The sequence below is a fragment of the Phasianus colchicus genome, chromosome 7, assembly GCF_987193195.1.
Source record: "Phasianus colchicus chromosome 7, bPhaCol1.hap1.1, whole genome shotgun sequence".
NCBI classification, from domain to species: domain Eukaryota; kingdom Metazoa; phylum Chordata; class Aves; order Galliformes; family Phasianidae; genus Phasianus; species Phasianus colchicus.
This window is the reverse complement of record NC_143442.1, coordinates 16,007,623-16,025,862: the sequence shown is the minus strand read 5'-3', so window position 1 is coordinate 16,025,862 and position 18,240 is coordinate 16,007,623. Positions and strand designations below refer to the sequence as shown.

At 35.7% G+C, this 18,240-nt stretch overlaps 1 protein-coding gene across 4 annotated transcripts in view; it reads right to left on the bottom strand.

The window, feature by feature from the left end:
- SLC4A10 (solute carrier family 4 member 10) overlaps window positions 1-18,240 on the bottom strand; it is a 189,254-nt gene that overhangs the window by 119,151 nt on the left and 51,863 nt on the right. The window contains exon 1 of one of the 4 annotated variants that reach the window (XM_090143849.1): window positions 4,033-4,379. The exons of the other annotated variants lie outside the window; for them this stretch is intronic. Coding sequence (XP_089999975.1) covers window positions 4,033-4,113 — 81 coding nt within the window. The 5' untranslated portion in view covers window positions 4,114-4,379. Of the gene's footprint in view, window positions 1-4,032; window positions 4,380-18,240 lie in introns of those variants that run through there. 4 annotated transcript variants of the gene reach the window in all.

The following is an 18,240-nucleotide window of genomic DNA, read 5'->3' as shown; positions in this document are numbered from 1 at the left end:
CATGTACTTATAAATTACTGCAAATAGTCTTCACTCAGACTGATCACATAGTGATATTCTTGAAACACAAACCAATAAAGAGTCATTTAGCTATGTATTTTGTGACTGCAGTTAGCTATTGCACATTTATTTTCAGTTATTCTCTGCCTACGTCTTTTTGGCATGCTTATTATAAGCCCACCCTAAATCAGGTCATTAGGCCCACATACATAAATTTCAGTACTAAAAAAGAAGAATCTGACCAGAGAACAGGAACACCTTCTGAGAGGGAGACTGATCTAGGACAAAAGAAACAGAATCCCTTCAATTCGTCCTGAAAGTGTTTCATGCTTCTAACGCCATTTATGAAGGCTTGGCCACTATCTCCCATTTCCTCTGGTGCTGTCATTTCCTTAAGAACTTGCATTGTAAGGTGTGAGAAGAGTCATTAGTGTGGAATTAGAATGGTAACCAGAAGTAGATAGAAGCACAGGTACATATAGATAGCCACGTACATGCATGTGAGCATTCATGTTTAGAATTCATAAATGACAAATATTTGTCTTCTCATCCAATCTGCTAGTTAATACAGTTGCTTAAGCCCACTGAGAGCCTTGTTTCTTGCTAAGATCTTCACTGAGTTCTGTAAAAAAAATGAATGCTTAAAGACTGGGAAACATACACTACACTAAAGAAGTGTATTCTTTATTCATGATCAAGGGAAACTCTCTCTTCAGTTAGTGATTTCGCTCTTAAGACGGTATTCTTCATACACTGAAAGGTGCAGTCAACTTGATTTGAGGAAGGGAGGTATAGTTTTAAACTTAAGTGATACCAACACACTGTGTTTAGATTCACTGACTACAGATTTGAACAGTTTTTCCAAATATCAGTAAGCACAGTTTAAACTGTCCAACCTTCTGACTTGCCTAGGCAGCTTTGAATGAAGAGGAATTGTCTTGGGCCACATATAAAATCCATAATACAAAGTTATTGTATGTAAGTAACTAAACTTTTTAATATATATTTTAGTTAAAGTATTTTTTAAAAGAAAGCAACAAAAACAGAACAGATTGTACACATTTAAAGTTTTGGGTTTGGGGTTTTTTTTTTGTTGTTTTTTTTTTTTGGGGGGGGGGGTGTTTTTTGTTTGTTTGTTTGTTTTTTGTTTTTTGTTTGTTTGTTTGTTTTCCTGAGGTTGGGTTTGTTTGTCAGCTTTTTGGCAGAACTTAAAATAGAATCATAGAATCCACCATGGTTGGAAAAGACCTCCAAGATCTTCTAGTCCTAGTTTCCAGCAGTTTCTATACTTATAAATTTTTAGATCACTTGCCTTCTCTTGTGTGTATCTCTACCTTGCTTCCATTACTCATCTTGTAAGAACTTCTCATTAATACACTACTCAGGAGCAGTGAGCTGGGGCTGTTTAGCCCGGAGAAGGGAAGCCTCCAGAAAGACCTGCAAGCAGCCTTTCAGTATCTAAAGGACAGACACTTTCAATATCTAAACAGATACTTCAGCAGGGTCTGTTCTGACAGAACAAAGTGAAGTGGATTCAAACTAAAAGAGGGGAGATTTTGATTGGATACAGTAAAAACTTTTTTTACAATGAGGGTAGCACTAGAACAGGTTGCCCAGAGAGGTGGTATGTTTCCTGTCCCTGGAAACACTCAAGTTCAGACTGGAAGAGGTTCTGAGCAATCTGATCTAGCTACGAATGCTGCTGTTCATTGCAGGAGAGTGGGACTAGATGAACTTTTAAAGGTTCCTTCCAATTCAAATGATTCTATGATTACTGTATAGTCCCACAAATGAAGATGCACCTATAATGGAAATACATCTCTTGAGTGAAACAACAAACTCATCTAAGATAGTCAACAGTACTGTTGTTTCAAAATGGAATGTCCTAAACATATACTTCTTCAAGCAAACATTCTTCACCAATTTGTCCTTCTCTATACATACAGTTTCTATTCTAAATACACCACAGCAGATGTCTACTGCATTCTTTGGAAATTACTGTCAATGTTACATTTCAAAAGATCCACAGAATACAGTTTGCAAATGATAAAACAGAGTCCAGGGTAAGCACATGGCATACTGCTATAGTTTCCAATATTGCAAAATTCCATAGAGATCCAATTATTTTAAATGAGCAAAGAAGACTTCAGGAAGAACTTCAGAACACAGATAAGTCAGGATTTTAAATAACACTTGAATAAGTAAGGCAAAGACTTTGTGGGGGGAGGGTTGGTCCTATTAAAAAGGCTGTAAATACCTCACAAAGCACGAAAATACCATGAAACCAATACTTTCAGGAATTTCATTCCAATGCCAAGAAACAGAATGTACTCACTGTGCCTAATACATTAAAATACTGAAATAAATTCTAACAGATTAAAAAGATCTTGTATTAAGTGAAAGGTATAGTGAAATCATTCCAGACCTAATCAAGCTTAAGAGTAGGACAGCCTTTCCCCATTATTAATAAGAATGTAAGCTGGATAAGTAGACTGGTAAACTATAAATTATGGACAGTGAGAGGAATATAACATTTTTTTAGAAATACATTCTTAATTAAAATTGAAAAGACAGCCATTTTACTGAAGCAATTTGCTGCACATTCTCATGTTTGGTCTTCTGTGGTCTCCCACACATTCATTTCCAACAAAATGCTATTAAACTGGGGTGGAACTGGAATACAGCTCTAAATCCAAAATCAAAACCATGTTTTGCATGTTTACATTTCTAGGTGGAAATATGAAAATATCTTCAAACCTTGATCACTTAAATCCTGTGCTTTGGGGTCAGAAAATACCACTCACCCCTGCCCATTTGCAGTCTAAATAGATACACGTGAAGACTGCTGTTTCACATGAATAAAGCAAGCAGCAGAAAAATTGCACATTACTTTCAGGCTTCAGCTGAGCTCTTAAAACACATGGTCAAATATGTTGCCATGGAAATGTGCTGCAAATACATCTAGAATTTCTTAAGATGGAGCTGATCATAATTTTTGAAAATAAAACTTCCCCTATATAATTGCTGTATTCTGTGGTCAAGGGAAACAAAATAGGAACTCTTCAACAGCTTTTATTTCTTTAAATTATCTACCCTTTGTAATTCCTAATGTAGTAACAGTATAACTAATAACATTCTGTGCCCCTAAATGAAATTAGGCCACTATCTCCCTATGTAAAATACCCACATATTTGTTTTCTTTTATGTACTCAGACTTTCCTATGTCACCACAATACATTAGCAGATCCCAAAGTATCAGCCTTGCAATAAAGTTGGAAACAATTAAAAACAAAAAAGGATGAGACACAATTCAGTAAAATGAATTTGGTTTTAAACATTCTAAATATGTAAGCTATTAATCTCCCATTTTACAACCCATTAGTATTAGTATGCATCACTGAGCATAATAATTAAAAGGGGGAACATTACCTTGCCAAACTTTCACTGCTATGTCCAGGGAGATATTTTAAAATCTATTTGAAATGAACAGGGAAAAAAAAAACCCAAAAACCTGCTACTGCAAAATGAAGAACTGTGCCTGCAGAATAGCTCTGTCCTGTTACACAATGTGCTACGTTCTTTTAAATAACCTGCCACTGTAGGTAGAGTTGCCTTATACTGTGCTTCATATGACAAATAAACACACACACACACACACACACACACACACACACAATAGAATTGTGTTGCCATGTAAAGACAAAGCAAACTAAATATGCAACACAACGTTGTCTTATTACATTACAGCAAGGGTATAACCTTCTACCACGACTTAGTTAAACAAAATCATTTTCACAATAAAAGCAGGTTGAAAAAATATACACAGAATAATGTTACACTGTTCAAATAGCAATTCACAACACATTACATTTGCAAGATGTATGTTGCTCTACTTATGTAAACAGTCTATCCTATAAATCCTGTAGCAAATCCAACATGAAGCAATTACAGAGACAAAGAGATCATAAATGTCCTAAAACAGTAAAACAAACCTTTACATTAGAAATATTAGTATAAACTATGAGGTCATACCTGATGACTTAAAGATTGTAATGTCTCACCGGTTCCAAGCTGCATGACCTTTCTATTTCCAGAGACCCCCAAAAATTGCATTTCCTGTCTTACAAAAGTGCATCACAGATTCATCTATCTCTCAGAATCTTCTGGGCTAGCGAAGAAAGCATTAACAGCCATTCCGTCCATCAGTAAGTGCAGGAGTCATTACCCTCCAGATATCAGATCTTAAATATAGTTTCCTCCGTGCAGTTACAGACATCCAGTAGACAAGGAGGCTGACACAGCTATATCACTGATGCTGCTAATGCCATCTGAAAACAGTAAGCTTACTGCTTAAAGCAATCCTGCATCATCCAAACAGAACAAGCCACATCCTTCAACTCCTCAGTTGCATTTTTTATAAAACCCAGCACTGCCATTATAGATTTTGTTTTCATTTGTGGTCAGCTAAAGGAGAAATTAGATATTATGCAACCAGCTTTGTATTAACAAAAGAAAAGCAGCAGATGAAGTGACATATCGAGGTTATCAAATTTTGCTCGCATGACCACTCCTCAACAAGCAATATCACCATTCAGAAGAAGCTTCAGTCTGATCCAAAGGAAAATTACCAGAAATAAATCACAAACAATTCACAGGCAGCAAGGCATTAAAATATCTCTGTGGTACTCAAACAGCTGTTTTATGCAGACTTATCTGAGTCCCTATTAAATTAAAAACACTGCTTGCTTAACTATTTTGGTGTTTATTTTCAAGAAATTGCATGATTACTGCATTGTTTCCATTGCTCCCTGCTAGCAGCCAGAAAACAGCATGCTTTGAAAATGTGCCAGTATTATGACAGCAAAAATGTGTTTTGCTATCAAACAAAGCAATCATGCATGTTTTTTTTCTGATATTACAGACCTTTCAGGCTAACAAATGTACAGTACCCTCCACAGTAATTTTTAAACAGTTAAGGCTATACAGTAATAGCTAAATTTTTAATTAAAACACATATTTGATGCAAGTGTAAAGTGAAATAGATTGTTACTTATATTTATTGTTATTTATATTTATTTTTGCTATTATTGTAGCAACAACTCTTTGCAAAGAAAAAAATCTTACCACAGAATCAAGAAATAGTGCAACCTACAAACTGAAAAAGTTTCATCCACTGAAAAATTAGTAGCATTGAGACAAAGTCCTTTTGTGACACAACCCATATTCTTAAACACACAAGAAAATCATCTCAACACATACTAAAATACATTGCTACTGGTTGAATTTTACAAACAAATAAAATGTGGGGGAAGGGTGGGGAAATCACCCCTGATTTAACTATACTGACCAAATAGCTCTCATGTTTTTCAAAGCAATGTGAATGTCCTTATTTTATTTTGAAATATAAGCAGATGCTGAAACAAGATGTAAATGGTCCTAAATTAATTCACCCATATTCTATTCTGTTCATTTAGAATTATTTTAATATGGTTGTAGTAATTGATTTTTTGAGTAACTTACAGTTAATCGAGTTTGGCTTATCCCCATTATGGCACTGAGAATAACAAACTAGTCTCATCCATGAATATCATGTATTTCCCTATATAGAGAGAAACTGTCTTCTACTAATTTCTAATTGTTTCACTGTATACAACATACCACTGTCTCAATATAAGAACACTTGGCCTACAGGGAACAGTACCCTGTTTTGTCATGCATTTTTAGGAGGTTTGTAGTGATCTGTGCTTAGATGTGCAAAGTTCCTGGCTAATGAAGCTATCTTCAGTAATAAATGCTAGTCACGAAGTCCTATGAGGTTTCAAAGTACCAAATCAGGCTAGACTTGGTGCTACTTTTTATATTCTCCAAGAGAGTCATCCAACAGGCCTAATCTACCCTGATATTATCTTTTGAGTGCCAATGATAGTGCAGGTGCCACTTCAAACAGTGTGAACATTCTTGGAAGATGCCACTTCTAAAGTTCTTCCAGAATAGTTCATGAGTTCACTTTCAAACAAAGGAAAATTACTAAGTTATGTGCACAGGATATAAATACACACACAAAGAGACAAATGATTCTTCAAAAAAATAGACCAGAGTGATTCAGCAATAGAAGACAAGGAAAATAGCTTTCCCCATTTCTCCTAAGGTAATATTTTCATTTCCAAAAGTAAATTAAAAGAAATAGCAATACATCATTACTAAACATTATGTTATTCATTTCTGTGCAAACACTCAGTTCTGCAAACTATTCATATCAGTAGCTGCTTGCACCTATGTAAGGCAGTACAACCACAGGAAGTACAGCCTGTGAGTTACTGACAACCTCTTTCAAGGCCCCACAAGCCACCTAGACAGGATACAGAGACTAGCAACATGGAATGAAGTAAAGGAAATAATTCTGTAGGATAATGGGGTCCAGGAAGGCTGGATGCTCCTCAAGAAGGAAGTCTTACAGGTGCAGGAGCAAGTTGTCCCCCTGTGCTGCAAGGTGAGTGGGCAGGGAAGAAGTCCAGTGTAGAGGAACCGGAAACCTTTCCTGAGGCACCAGAAGAAAAAGAGAATTTATCTGCTGTGGAAGAACGGACGGGCAACTCGAGGAGAATACAAAGAAGTTGTTAGGGAGAAAATTAAAAAGGCAAAAGCCCAGCCTGAACCTAACTTGGGCCTTGAGGTAAAAGAGGAAAAAAAAACAAAAACAAAAACAAAAAAAACTTCTTTACAAATGTATAAGCAGTAAAAGGGGGACTGAAGAGAATCTCCATCCTTATCTGGATACAATAGGGAACGTGACCACTGAGGATATAAGGATAAGTCTGAGGTTCCCAATGCCTTCTTTTCATCTGTCTTTAAAAGTCAGACCTGTTATCCTCAGGGCACCCTAACCTCTGACCTAGAAGTTTCAGATGGGAAGCAGAATAAATTCCTAATGATTCAGGAAAATGCTAGAGACCTGCTATTCCACCTGGACTGGAGGGTAGTCCCAAGTCCATGGGACTGAACAGGACCCACCCAAGGGTGAGGGAGCTGGTGGAGGTGATTGCCAAGTCACTTTCCATATCTATCAGCATTCCTGGTCAATTGGAGAGGTCCTAGAGGACTGGAAACTTGCCAGTGTTACTCCCATCTACAAGTAGGGTCATAAGGAGGATCTGGAGAACTACAAGCCTGTCAATGTGACTTTTGTGCCAAGAAAGGTTATGGAGCAGATCATCTTGAGGGAGATTACATGACATGTACAGGACAATCAGAAGATCCAGCCTAGCCAGCATGGGTTTATGAAAGTCAGGTCCTGCTTGACCAACCTGATCTAGTTCTATGATCAAGAGACTTGCCTGGTGGATGAGGGCAAGGCTGTTGACATAGTCTACCTAGACTTAAGCAAAGCCTTTGGCACTGTTTCCCACAGCATTCTCCAGGAGAAGCTGGCAGCCTGTGGCTTGAACAGATACACTCCTTGCTGGGTAAAGAACTGGCTGGACAGATGGCCCAGAGAGCAGTGGTGAATTGAGTTAAGTCCAGGTGGCAACCGGTCATGAGCGGTGTTCCCCAGGGGTCAGTACTTGGGCCTGTCCTGTTCAAATCTTTAATGATGAGTACACCCTCAACATGTTTGCAGATGACACCAAGCTGGGAAGACATGCCGATCTGCCTGGGGTAGGAAGGCCCTGCAGAGGGATACGGACAGACTGGATAGCTGGGCTGAGGCCAATGGGATGAAACTCAACAAGACCAAGTGCCTAATCCCTTGCTTTAGCCACAACAGCTACAAGCTTGGAGCAGAGTGGCTGGAAGATGGTGTAGAGAAAACAGATCTGGGGTTATTGGTTGACACAACTTCCACAACGGTCAAGGAAATATGAAGAACAAAGTGAAAGTGTTCATCATCTTCAGTTTAAAAAAAGAAAAGGCTGAAGATGAGTTCTATGTAACTCTCAAGATACCAGCATTAAAGAAAATAATTTAGAACCTTGAATAAATTTTAAAAACTTAAAATAATAAAAAAAAAAAGAATAAACAAAAATGACCCAACAGTTGGTTTCTTCTGTACTGAAGACACCAAGTTTTCTTCTTGAAACACAGAATGGTTTTAACAATAAAAGTAGCTCAGCAATTTCTCTTACCCAAAATAATTCATCAGAACTTAATTTTCTGGGGATCTCTTAGACCAACACAGATTAAAAAAAAAATCTTTGTACTTGAGGGGAATAAGCTCAAAAGTAATTAATGATAGTCTACTTCCCTTTAATCCTAATGAAAGGACTGCTTCTATACCTTCCTTTAGTCTATACATTTATCGCTTACTTAATTCTCCCATTAAATTATTGGAGGTGTTTGTTATAAAATGGAAGTACACTTCTCAGGACAGAAAAGAAGTTAATTCAAATATATAAGTTTAAGTTTATTAAATTAATAAAAACTTGTGATAGTCTGTGGACATGCTTGCTCTATTCTGTTGAATGAAATACTATTTAAAGACTCTTCTTTTGTGATTATTTCAACAGGCATTACATAAATCTAATCAGCTCATCTATGGACAACCATGATGGTGGTTAAAGGAAACTCAAAGCATCTACAAAACAGACTAGGAAATAAGCAGAAGCAGACCTGAACCACAGCTGCAGAATCAAAACTTACAAAATAACTGCTTGGCTCCAACTTTTCTACCACTTAATGTACAAGATCAAAACCTGCCTTTCCAAATACTTCTCATCAGTGACGCTGCATCCTAACTCTAAAAATGAAGCTTGTATCTTAAGGTGTTCTTGGTGACACATATCACTGCACTACATGCTGCTGACAAATCAGAATACATACATAACAACCAGTGAAAGGAAAGTGAAAAGATTTCTATCCACTATCTTATGTTCAAAAACAGATTGAAAATATGAAAATGTCTAACAACCCATTTCCCAAAAGATAAGGTAGGAGAAGGCAAACATCTCCTTTCTCTTCAGAGACTGTTGAAGAGTACACAGTCTAAGATGAAGACATCTACTGGCAATACTTTAATTATGATGTATTTAAAATAGATGGTTGTTTGTAGTTGTACTTACAATATATATATATATATATATATATAAAACAACAAAATCTTTCCAAAGTTCGCAGTATTACTCTTACTTTCCTAGAAATATTATAATGATCAAGAAAATATGAATTAGATATTTGTGAAATCAGATTGAAGTGATGATTTTTAAGTGTGTGTCCAGCAAATAGCTTATATGGTTATATTTAAAATAACCATGACCTTCTTTTTAGACTTTAGAGAAAGCAGAGGTTTCTACCTTTTTAAGCATCTCAGCAACATTCTAACTCATGCCATGGCATGTGAAAAACTGCCTCCTTTCATATATTGACAAGGACATGTTTGACTAAGGGCCTAGCTGACAACTACTGTAGAAGCTAGAACTGAGTGTAAGAACACATTCTCCTCTCCACAGAAATAAGATGGTGGAGTTTGGACTCAAAGTTGTATAGTGCAATATTAATTTATTCTCCCCATGAATGAAGAAATAGCTATACAATGAATAATGCTGGAATCTTATTAACAAAGCAAGTGTTACTAGAACTTCCAGAGAAGGTGAGGGACAGACGATGCTACTCTGGGTATGTCCCAGACATTATGCAATACTGAAGGTGATCAGAATCCTAACTATACTGTGCACCTCATACCTTTGACCCTTTTCATCTCTCTCTTGTTCCTGAAGAAGAAGAATAAATTCTTTTTCTTAAGAAAAAATAGTCACTTCACTAATCCTAGCTTCTCACGCATCTCAGAATAGATCTGACTTCTCTAAATATTTTGCACTAAAATTTTTTACTTCAGGAAGAGAAATGTTACATTTTGACATAATTACCATTAGTCATTCTGCTAGCAGAAAATGATGGCAAAATGCCAACTTGTTTGTCTGCTATATATAAGACATTTCCAAGCTTCCATTCTTCCTTTTAAAGAAAACAGAAGGGGAAGACCAACCAGAAAAAGCCTACTCTGTCAGCTGATCCTATAAGAAAAAAAAAATTAATATTCTCCAAGCAGAAATCATTTTCTTCTGAGTCTGCCTTACTATATGTTAAGATGGTCCTTTCAATAATGACAAATGTGATGAAGTTTCCCTAGATGGTCTCTCAATTCAATTGCTTCTCATTGCCTTCAGCTTCTGCTGGAGGCAAAGCTTCTAGAGTCATAAGTCAGCATAGCATCAACAAATTATATAACTTCTACACTCCGGGGATTTAGCCCCTTCTACTCCAATGTTAGCACCAAAAAAAGAAGTGTGTATTCTTTAATAATCTCTTTGATCTGTGAAGAAATATGCAGAACTACTCCAACACATTGCTGAGCCTTGACCTGATAACCTCATGGACAGAGAACTCTAACATTTCTCTTTTTCTAAAAAAATATAGATAATTACAATATATACACAACTAGCCCTATATCAGATAAAACTGATTCAACATCAGTTGAACAAGTGGAAAAAAAAGACAAAAAAAGAAAGGTTCATACAGGTTTCTTCAGAATATGTAAAAATACTGGCATACAATTATTTTTACAACAAACTTAGCTGTGCACTTTTTAGTCTAACTATACTTCTAAAGACTCAAATACCTGTGCAGTTCCCCAGGCACCAGCTTAGACACAGCCCTTTAAAAGTTTGACTTACTTTTAATCAGTAAAATGCAGATTAGAAGGATATGCTTGTTGTGAGGACATATTAAAAAAAATCCATTTACCCACATATACAATTTTGTTTGCTATAGAATATATTTATTCTACATGAGAATGATCACAAATGATCATTTAAATCAACATTTCTCAGTCAAAAGCTATCCCAAAAGAAATGTGTGTCAACTATCCCTAAAATTTGCAGGTTGTTTTAAATGCTTCTTTCAATCATGTAAATCACATTTTGTGTGTTTTTCTATCCTTAAATATCAAGGCACAGAACTCATGTTGAACCTATGCAATACACCCTTTGGAATCCTAAACCAATGTGGGAAAAGAATTTCAAAGTTCTGGGAGAAAAGCCCCTGCTTTGAAAGTAGACAATGGGGAAAAACAGCTATTAGAAGAGTTTTCATTTAGGATTAGGCTAGTAGGCTTAACAACAACTATATGTGTATGACAGGAAGAAAGAAAGACAACAAAAGGTACTTCATAAATGCAGTTTACCGCACACATATGTGATAGAGAGATTACTATCTAACTTTATGGCTCCTACAACAAAAATAAAATAATAAATAAAAGGATTGAGTACTTTTTTCCAAAATTAATTCTGAAACGTGGGCTCTGAAACAAACATTTGCTTTCTTGCAAAATATTTGTCATAACAAAATGGTGCACATGGAGAGCAAGCAGGCTAAGATTAACTGCACCAGATCTGTCTGTTCACCTTTCTCTGACAGCAGACACAGAGAAGTTATTCAACCATCACACACTTTACTAAAAGCTAAACTTCTTATTTATGGCTGAGACCAGACATCCACAGCCTAAACAGGCACTAAGATAGGGACATTCCTTCCTTTTATTGATATGGGAAGAAGAAGAAAGAGAAAGAAAATAAAGGAAAAAAAAAAAAAGAAGAAAAAAAAACCTAAGAGTAGGCCCCAAAATGTGCTGACGTTAGGATACTCCAAATTGAATTATGAAATTGCAGAGACAAACAGGCTATAAAAACTAGACAAATTCATAGATATTTAAAAGTAATAACAGGGAAGAAAACCACAATTTCCTAGAAAACTTCAAAATGCTTTATAAATATCATTGTCCGTATATTGTTTTAATGTTTAAAACACAATTTACACCCAATAATGCAAGGACATGGAAAAAATCATTAAGATTTCAAGAAAGAAAAACAGCCAATGATTGCTTAAAATATATAAAAATGGGATAAAAATCCTGTTGGAAGATACAGAATCTCCCATAAGAGTTTCAAAAGTCAAACACTGCCTGCTTTTAAATTTAAACTGCCTTTCAGCTAACTGCTTCAGTACATTATACTGGTTGAAGAGCTGAAGTGTAAAGGAGAAAGAAAGGTAAAAGAATATTGAGATGAAGAAATATAATACCATGAGATATATTCCAGACAAGGAAAGTTTTGTGGCTTTGAAGGGGAGGTAGCAATTTCATATATGCTTGCCTTACAATGATAAGCGATTTTAAGAAATTTAGTCAGTTCTTGTGAATACTGTTCAAAAGAAGTGAATTCAGATTAAATGGTTATATTAAACATAGCAATAGCAGATCTTCCTGAACAGTAGCCATTATAAAGACTTTTTACCCTGAAGTAAAAATGTTAACCAGGACACTGCATTAAGTGTTACCATTTTGTTTTGCAAAGACTTATTTCCATATTTTTTCACAGTCATTCTTTCTTAAATACAAATATGCCATTTACACACACGAGGAATGTACATCACTGCTGATTCTAAAATATTGCATGAACTTGAGCTGCCTGCAGATTTTGTGCATTACACACAAATGTAGATACTGGATGCCAGTGTAAAACCTAAATGATCAGATCTACCATGGCTAAGCTTTCCTTATGATAATGAAACTACTTCTTCATACTGAAAGAGAAACCCAGAGGCAGTTTATTTTGCTTTTTCTTTTTTTCTCCACCTCTGAGAGGGAAAAAAAAGCCAGCAGCAGAACACCTCACTAGGGAATAATGATGGTAGATACAAGGTTCCTGAATTCGACAGAAACCTACTCTTATCTCTCTTCAGCATCAGTGGAACCATCATATATATACTGCCTTTCTGCTCTCATGAAAGCTTACTGTTTTCTAAGTTGGAGAGAAAAAGAAACAGAAAGTTCTGAAGGACATCCAAGGCTAAGTGATAAGAGGTGTCATCCTGCTTTTGCAAGGGAGCATTCACTACATTCCCTGATAATAATCCCATCTCTAAACCCTTATAAAAACTGTTATTTTACAACTGTTGAGCCAAAATTTCAGAGAGGATAACTACAAAGCAAAGGCATTCTCATCAGTTGTTCAGCATCTATGTCGTCCTCCTCATTGGGTACATGGCTTTCACACAATGCTATATCCAATGTTTTAAAAGATATTATCTTACTGAACTTGCACTTAAACATAATCACTGAGTTCTCAGACCAGACTGCAGAACTAAAAGCAGGTGCATATTAATAGCAAATTTGCATTGATAGAAAGATGTAACATCAATCCATCAGATAAAAATTCAGTTATAGAATTTCCACTCTTTCCTTCTTTTAATAAATTTCCATTTAAAACACTCATCGCTGAGGCATAAATGCTCTCATTATTCCTAAAAAATGTTTCAAAATTTGATATAAAAATGTTATCTTATTTTCTCTGTTTTTATTGGAAAGAAAATTGACATTTAATAGTGTGAAATTCACATAAGTAAATGATTAGAAACTGACTTTGAATTGTATTCCCTATGGAACAATCTCACATGAGAAGTAATGCTAGCTGTACTACCCGGGACATTCAAAACTGATCTGAATAAAATGCTGTGATTTCCTGCACAAAGCAATCTTTTCTTATCAATGCAGTAAAAAATGTACTCAAATGTCACATTTCATGACTTGCTTAGCCATATCATTGCCACATACTGAAGCTTCAATTACAGGTATTCTAAGTATTTTATTTGAATATATGACTACATCACTTAACATACCATCAAACCAGGTATGTCTAAATTAACTTGGTTCTTGTATCAGCTTACTGAAAGAAGTGTTTTAGACAAAAATAATAATGCACTTCAGTATGAAAAAAAGTTCTAGAAAAACTAATGTGAATTGTAATTGCCTATTGTTTTCAATTTTGTAAGAAGTTAACATCATGGAGACACTTTAGTCATAGCAGCATTTAATATCATCGATCTTGCTTTATATGAATTATTTAAATTCTAGAAGATTATCTCCAAGTTTTGGATTTATTTCTACTTTTATTGCACAGAAAATAAGAAGTAATTAAATGATAATACATTCAAAATCTGAAGAGTTTTCACATAAATTGCTAAAAGTTATGGCTTTCAGTACTGAGGCAGAAAATAAGAAAGAAAAAGAAAATCAAAGATTTGAGTTAGTTTAAAGTAATTGGTACTTCAAATCCACAAAGTACACGTAAGGAATTATATTTTCAACAGATCTTCTAAAATTTATTTCAAGAATTTTTTTTACTACCTTTCAAAACAATATATAACAACACAGCTACTACCTCAGATACAATCCAAGAGCATCTGCACAATTTCATCTGATTATTCTCAAATCCTTCCATATAATGACTTGAAATTACCAACCTAATTTTTGTTTCCAAGGAAAATTCTATATTTTAACGTGCTCAATGTTGTGTGCAAATTCATGAGAGAATGGTATACAACAAGAATTATGAAAGGAATCATTCAAATATGGTAACTAACACACTATTAGCAAAATTTTTGAGCATTTCAACTATGGCACTTTGGTTTACTCTGGCTAGTCAGGGAAAATATCAATTCCAATTGCAGTTTCCTTCTTTCTCCTTGAAAGAAAATAAACTTATTTTGAAAACAAATATATAGCAGCTTACACCCATTTGGCAACAAGATGATGAGAGAAGTCTTATCTGTTACTTCATAAATTCATTCATATTATTAAAGTTATGCAACTCATACAAAAGCTCATTTACTATAAATCATTTTAAATACCATAGTTATTGCTTGAATCTCTAAAAAGAATTCATTCAATTAATTAGTAACAAGAGTTCACAGTTCACTCAATTTTAGTAGGAAAAATATTTAGAATTAATGCAACAGAAATAATTCATGTCAAATGATAGTACTTTGCATTGAGCCAAGAAAAACATTTCAGTCCATATCATAAAAGAAAATTCTCATAAATGTTTCATACTTTTTTAAATTACTTTTTACTTCATTTAGCCTCCAGCAGTCAATAGACCATCGACTTTATACACAGTCTGCTCTAACTCATCACAAACCATTGGTTCCCTTAGGAAAAAAAAAAAAAAGAAAGGTGGGTAGGGAAACAAAATCAGAGTCTGCATTTAAGGTAGGATAAATCTGGGCTTTCTCACTTTGAAAATACAAAGACATCTTTCACCATCAGGAGAAACAGAATTAGTTTGACTCAAAGAAATGAGTTCTCTATTCAAACAGATTCTCCATGTACTCACCTCACTATCTCTCCCAAGGATACAATGCCTAAAATCTGTATTATAAGTAAAAATATAAACCTCCCATTCCCAGCACCATCATAACTTATTTCAAGAAAAATGCATTGCTTTTCTTTGTTCATGCTCTTAGGCACCTCTACCAACTTGACATTCCTAAGTATAAGCCTATTTTCCAGGTCATCAGCATGACCTTTGTGCAAAGCTTTACAGCCACAGTTGTTTATAGCAAGATGGCATTATGCCCACTTGGAAACTTATACTGTCCATCATTTTTGTTACCAATAGGGTACACAAAGCGTTTTGGTCTCCTAAGAAGTTGTTCTAGACACTTTCAAGCTTTATAGAGACATGTTCATGTGTGTTAACCATACATGATATTTTTGAGCATCCAGCATTCTATCCAGATGGTATACAAGGCAATGCCAAAGGCCTCTGAGAGGTTCAGGATGCCAATAATTCTTACAAGCTACCAAGCATAGCAGGCCATTCTGGTCACAGAAAACAGGCCCTTCCCTTGTCAAGTCAGTGTATTTCCTCACAGCAAAAGCTCTTCTTTTCAGTTTTGCAGTTTTTCTTGTACATAATTTTGTTTTTCATAACCCAAGACTCATTAAAGCCCAGACAGTTATCAAAAGCCATACTAAAACAGATGGTTCGTTTTAAAATTCATTTTTCAAACAGATTAAAAAAATAGTATTCAAAAGTTATCTTTCTGATTTTAACGGCAGAATTGCAAGAGAGTTTTATTGAAAGAAATACATGTATTGTTTTTTGTATGAATTATTAAGTACTTTTGTTTTGAATCCACAGAAGTAATGAACAGAGGTAAAAGGTACACAAAGCACGAGAAGGCAAAACCACAGGATTTCTTTTGCTGCTTCCCCATGCATGACCCCATACGGCCTCTGTGACACTTGGCATCAGCAGGGTCTTGATTTAAGGTTGTTTTTTCCCCTTCTTTTTCCCCCAGCCGGAGCCTTCCCAGGATAGATCCTCCTGTTCTTTTGCCAGCGTCTCCTGACCCTGCCAGGTTAAGCCCTACCCTTCTACACAGCCTTTTGTCTTTCAGGCTATTCTATATACTAAATTAATAAATATAAACTGGATTAATTATTCTTACAGTCCAGTCTGGCACATTAGATTGAATGTCATAATTATCCTGAAGGAATAAAGTATTGAGTTTTACGTAACATGTTCATTAAATGTAGTGAACTAATTAAAGTATGTTAATTAGGTAACAGATAAAAAGAACTTTGTATTTGGTAGAGACTGGTCACTGTTAATACCCTGTATTGTGTTAATACCTTGGCTGTATTTTTATGCTTAATGAGCAGAAGGAAAAGCTGATTATTCAAAAATCAGAAAAAAAAACCCTACACGTATTGTGTGTTGGAAAAATAGCCTCAGGTGACAGAGGAAATACGTACCAAAGGAACTGGTATTCTGATAAAGAAAGTGTCATTTCAAAACCCATAAACACTGTGATGTTACTGAGAATTTTACGTATTCAGATTCTAGAAAACAATACTCATTTGTGGTGTTAAAATAAACACCATAAATAAAATCTGATTTTATTTGCACAGTGTATCTGATCTCCCCGTACTACAAAAAAAAAAATTTCCAGATTTGTTTTTTTATTTACTTTATGAAAAATGAGATCAAAGCTTTCATATCATACGTTCTGGTTAGTAAAGTTGAGAAGCAAGAAATTATTAATTTAACTACTAGTCAGATAGTGCAAATGTTGGGAAATATATATATACATATGCCTGGCAATGAGAACAAAGTTCACACAATACTCTGCATGCAATTAAAACTTTGAGCTTACATTATTTATTTTCATTCCATATCTTAACTCCCAGCTTTTCACAGAATTTGCAAGCACATGATCAAACTTACGAAACATCTTGTTGTAGTGTACTTAGGGGAAAAAATCCTGTTAGCATTCCCAATAAAACAAAGGCTCATACTTCATCAGGAGACAACTGGAATAATTATTTTAGCAAAGGAGAGACATGTTGGTGTTAGTGAACTATGCAGGACAAAATAAATTACTTAATTTCTTTGTGAAGTTCAGTAACATACATTTTGGATCCAGACAAACTGGCAGCCACCTAGATCTGCAAGCCTCTCTTTTTTGCTTTACATTAAATTTCCATTTGTGGCTAAAACTCAGCTGTTACATCTCTTGGACTAAACAACACAAAGAAAGCTCAGTTTCTGACCAGAGACTCAACCCAGCCAGGGCCTGGGCTTAAGTGCTGCTCTTGCTTCTTAGGTGCCCACTCACCCTTACAATGCTCTCTGAAAAACACAGTCTAAACATCCAGTACACATCCACCTAAAATACATGGGTGGCCATTGCTTCATTTTCTAGCAATATTGTAACACCATCTACCCTGTTTCATCCACATTAATATGGGAGATAAACTTCTCCTGTCCAAAACAATTCAAGGATTTACTCCCGCACCTGCAGAAAAAACTCCCAACTGGAAAGGAGAGAGAACACTGTTTCACAGTTGTGACACACTTGTGAGATGACAGGAGCAGGCTTTTATCCTTTTAAAAAACTGAAATAAATCAAAGCAGGTCTCGCTGTGGCCCTCAGTTTATATTAACTACCAAACCACTGACAAAAGGCAGGCCACGGGCATCATCATCACTCTCTCCACAGGAGGTTTGCAGGGCACTGGGCGGAGGCCAATGGTTGGGCACCCTGATGAGGACCCTCAGGCTGAGCAGCAACACCCACACCTATCTGAGGAATCTGCACCTAGAAATGGAGCTTAAAAGCTTCACGAATACTCAAGGAACTTAGAAGTTTCTGTCAATTGTCTAATACTTGGAGACTTGGTTTTGGGTGAGTCGGTGCACCTGAACACCGTGTCAGACACAGGCACAGAAGTAGCAGCTGCACGCATGTTCAACATACTCAGACTAATTGGTTGTGTCTCAGAGTGGAGATCATTAGCAAAGGCACAGTACCATATCATTATGGTGAAACTGTCCCCAGTTCTGGCATTAGCCTAACCACACGTAGCCAGAAACACTTGAGTCACACCTGCAAATTTTGCCC